The 1,945-nt window shown below is 34.2% G+C and overlaps 1 protein-coding gene across 1 annotated transcript in view; it reads right to left on the bottom strand.

Moving 5' to 3' along the window:
* Positions 1-1,246: 1,246 nt before the first annotated feature.
* LOC106470237 (E3 ubiquitin-protein ligase TRIM33-like) overlaps positions 1,247-1,945 on the bottom strand; it is a gene marked incomplete at its 3' end in the record, with an annotated part of 31,147 nt that continues 30,448 nt past the window's right edge. The window contains exon 8 of the mRNA XM_013930779.2: positions 1,247-1,376. Within this exon, the coding sequence (XP_013786233.1) occupies positions 1,247-1,376 (130 nt within the window). The remainder of the gene's footprint in view (positions 1,377-1,945) is intronic.

The following is a 1,945-nucleotide window of genomic DNA, read 5'->3' as shown; positions in this document are numbered from 1 at the left end:
GGCAGTGCATGTTACTAATAACTTCTATATAAGTCAGTGCATGTTACTAATAACTTCTGTATAAGTCAGTGCATGTTACTAATAACTTCTGTATAAGTCAGTGCATGTAACTAATAACTTCTATATAAGTCAGTGCATGTAACTAATAACTTCTATATAAGTCAGTGCATGTTGCATGTTAATTATCAACTCGCATATTTAATTGTATGCTGCTAATACTTTGTTTGCAAAGTTATACATTGTATTGGAAAGTATTTGTTCACAAATGTGGAGCAAATACACTCGAGTGTTTAAAACTTTTCATGCTAGGGTGTGCCTTAGATGCTGAAGGACATTAGTTTATGTTACATTTAAAGCTGTTTGAAACTATTCATGCTAGGGTGTGCCTTAGATGCTAAGGACATTAGTTTATGTGACATTTAAAGCTGTTTACAACTTTTCATGCTAGGGTGCCTTAGCTGCTGAAGGACATTAGTTTATGTTACATTTAAAGCTGTTTACAACTTTTCATGCTAGGGTGTGCCTTAGATGCTGAAGGACATTAGCTTACGTTACATTTAAAGCTGTTTACAACTTTTCATGCTAGGGTGCCTTAGCTGCTGAAGGACATTAGTTTATGTTACATTTAAAGCTGTTTACAACTTTTCATGCTAGGGTGTGCCTTAGATGCTGAAGGACATTAGTTTATGTTACATTTAAAGCTGTTTACAACTTTTCATGCTAGGGTGCCTTAGATGCTGAAGGACATTAGCTTACGTTACATTTAAAGCTGTTTAAAACTTTTCATGCTAGGGTGTGCCTTATGTGCTGAAGGACATTAGTTTACATTACATTTAAAGCTGTTTACAACTTTTGATGCTAGGGTGTGCCTTAGATGCTGAAGGACATTAGTTTATGCTACATTTAAATCTGTTTAAAACTTTTTATGCTAGGGTGTGCCTTAGATGCTGAAGGACATTAGTTTATGTTACATTTAAAGCTGTTTAAAAGATTTAGGTCTTTAATGACAAGGTTTTTTGTTGTTTTTTCTGAAAGACTTGTTTAGAAGAATAAAAACACCATTGTCTTTTAAATATAAAACATTATTATATATGACTAAACTATACTTCCAGAATCTGCAGCAATTAGCTCTTCATAAGTGTTATTCCTGGTGGGACATTATTAGAGCATGTTATTGGTTTGAACATTTCCTTTCTGTGACTGTACATTTAGTTGCTAATACAAAATATCCTTGACCTTAACTTACCTTTCAAACTTCTGCATTGTTGTGGCTGGTGGAGTGAGACTGACACTGTCTGGTGTTGCTCTATGTACAATGTTTGATACAGAATTGATGGGAGGTCCTGGTACAAGGTACGGTTGTGCACCGACATTTACTGAAAAACATTGAAATGTGTAATCAAAAGATCTTTATGAAATTATTAATACTTCAGAAGTGTAATTTAGTGTATGAATGTAACAAGTTAACTTATTCAAGTAACTATGCTCTGCTATATCAAGCTATGTAGAAGCTACAAACACTTTTACTGAGTATACGCTAATAGTTTTTTAGGCTCAGGTTATCATACCTGACTCGGGAAACTACAATAATATGTATGTATATAAACAAACAGACACAGAATAAATAGACATGGTCTCTAAGGGTAAATTCTATATACAGTGAGTTGATATGGTCTCTAAAGCTAAGTTATGTATATACATATATATATTTTGTTAAACAAGACCGATACAACACTCCACCAATTAACGCCTCCCACGAGCTAGATACCACCACCTGCTTACCCATACCTATAAATATCCACCAACAGTAATCACAATTCACACAACATTCAGCCTTGATAATGGATGCAGAATGCATTCGAAACGCATCGGCCCACTCATCACTACCTCCAACTTTTACTCGTTGTTCTAACAACGTTAAGACGGCTTATATATATATATATAT

Source organism: Limulus polyphemus, unplaced genomic scaffold, assembly GCF_000517525.1.
Source record: "Limulus polyphemus unplaced genomic scaffold, Limulus_polyphemus-2.1.2 Scaffold3896, whole genome shotgun sequence".
In the NCBI taxonomy this organism is placed as follows: Eukaryota; Metazoa; Arthropoda; class Merostomata; order Xiphosura; family Limulidae; genus Limulus; species Limulus polyphemus.
This window is presented reverse-complemented; position numbering and strand designations above follow the sequence as displayed.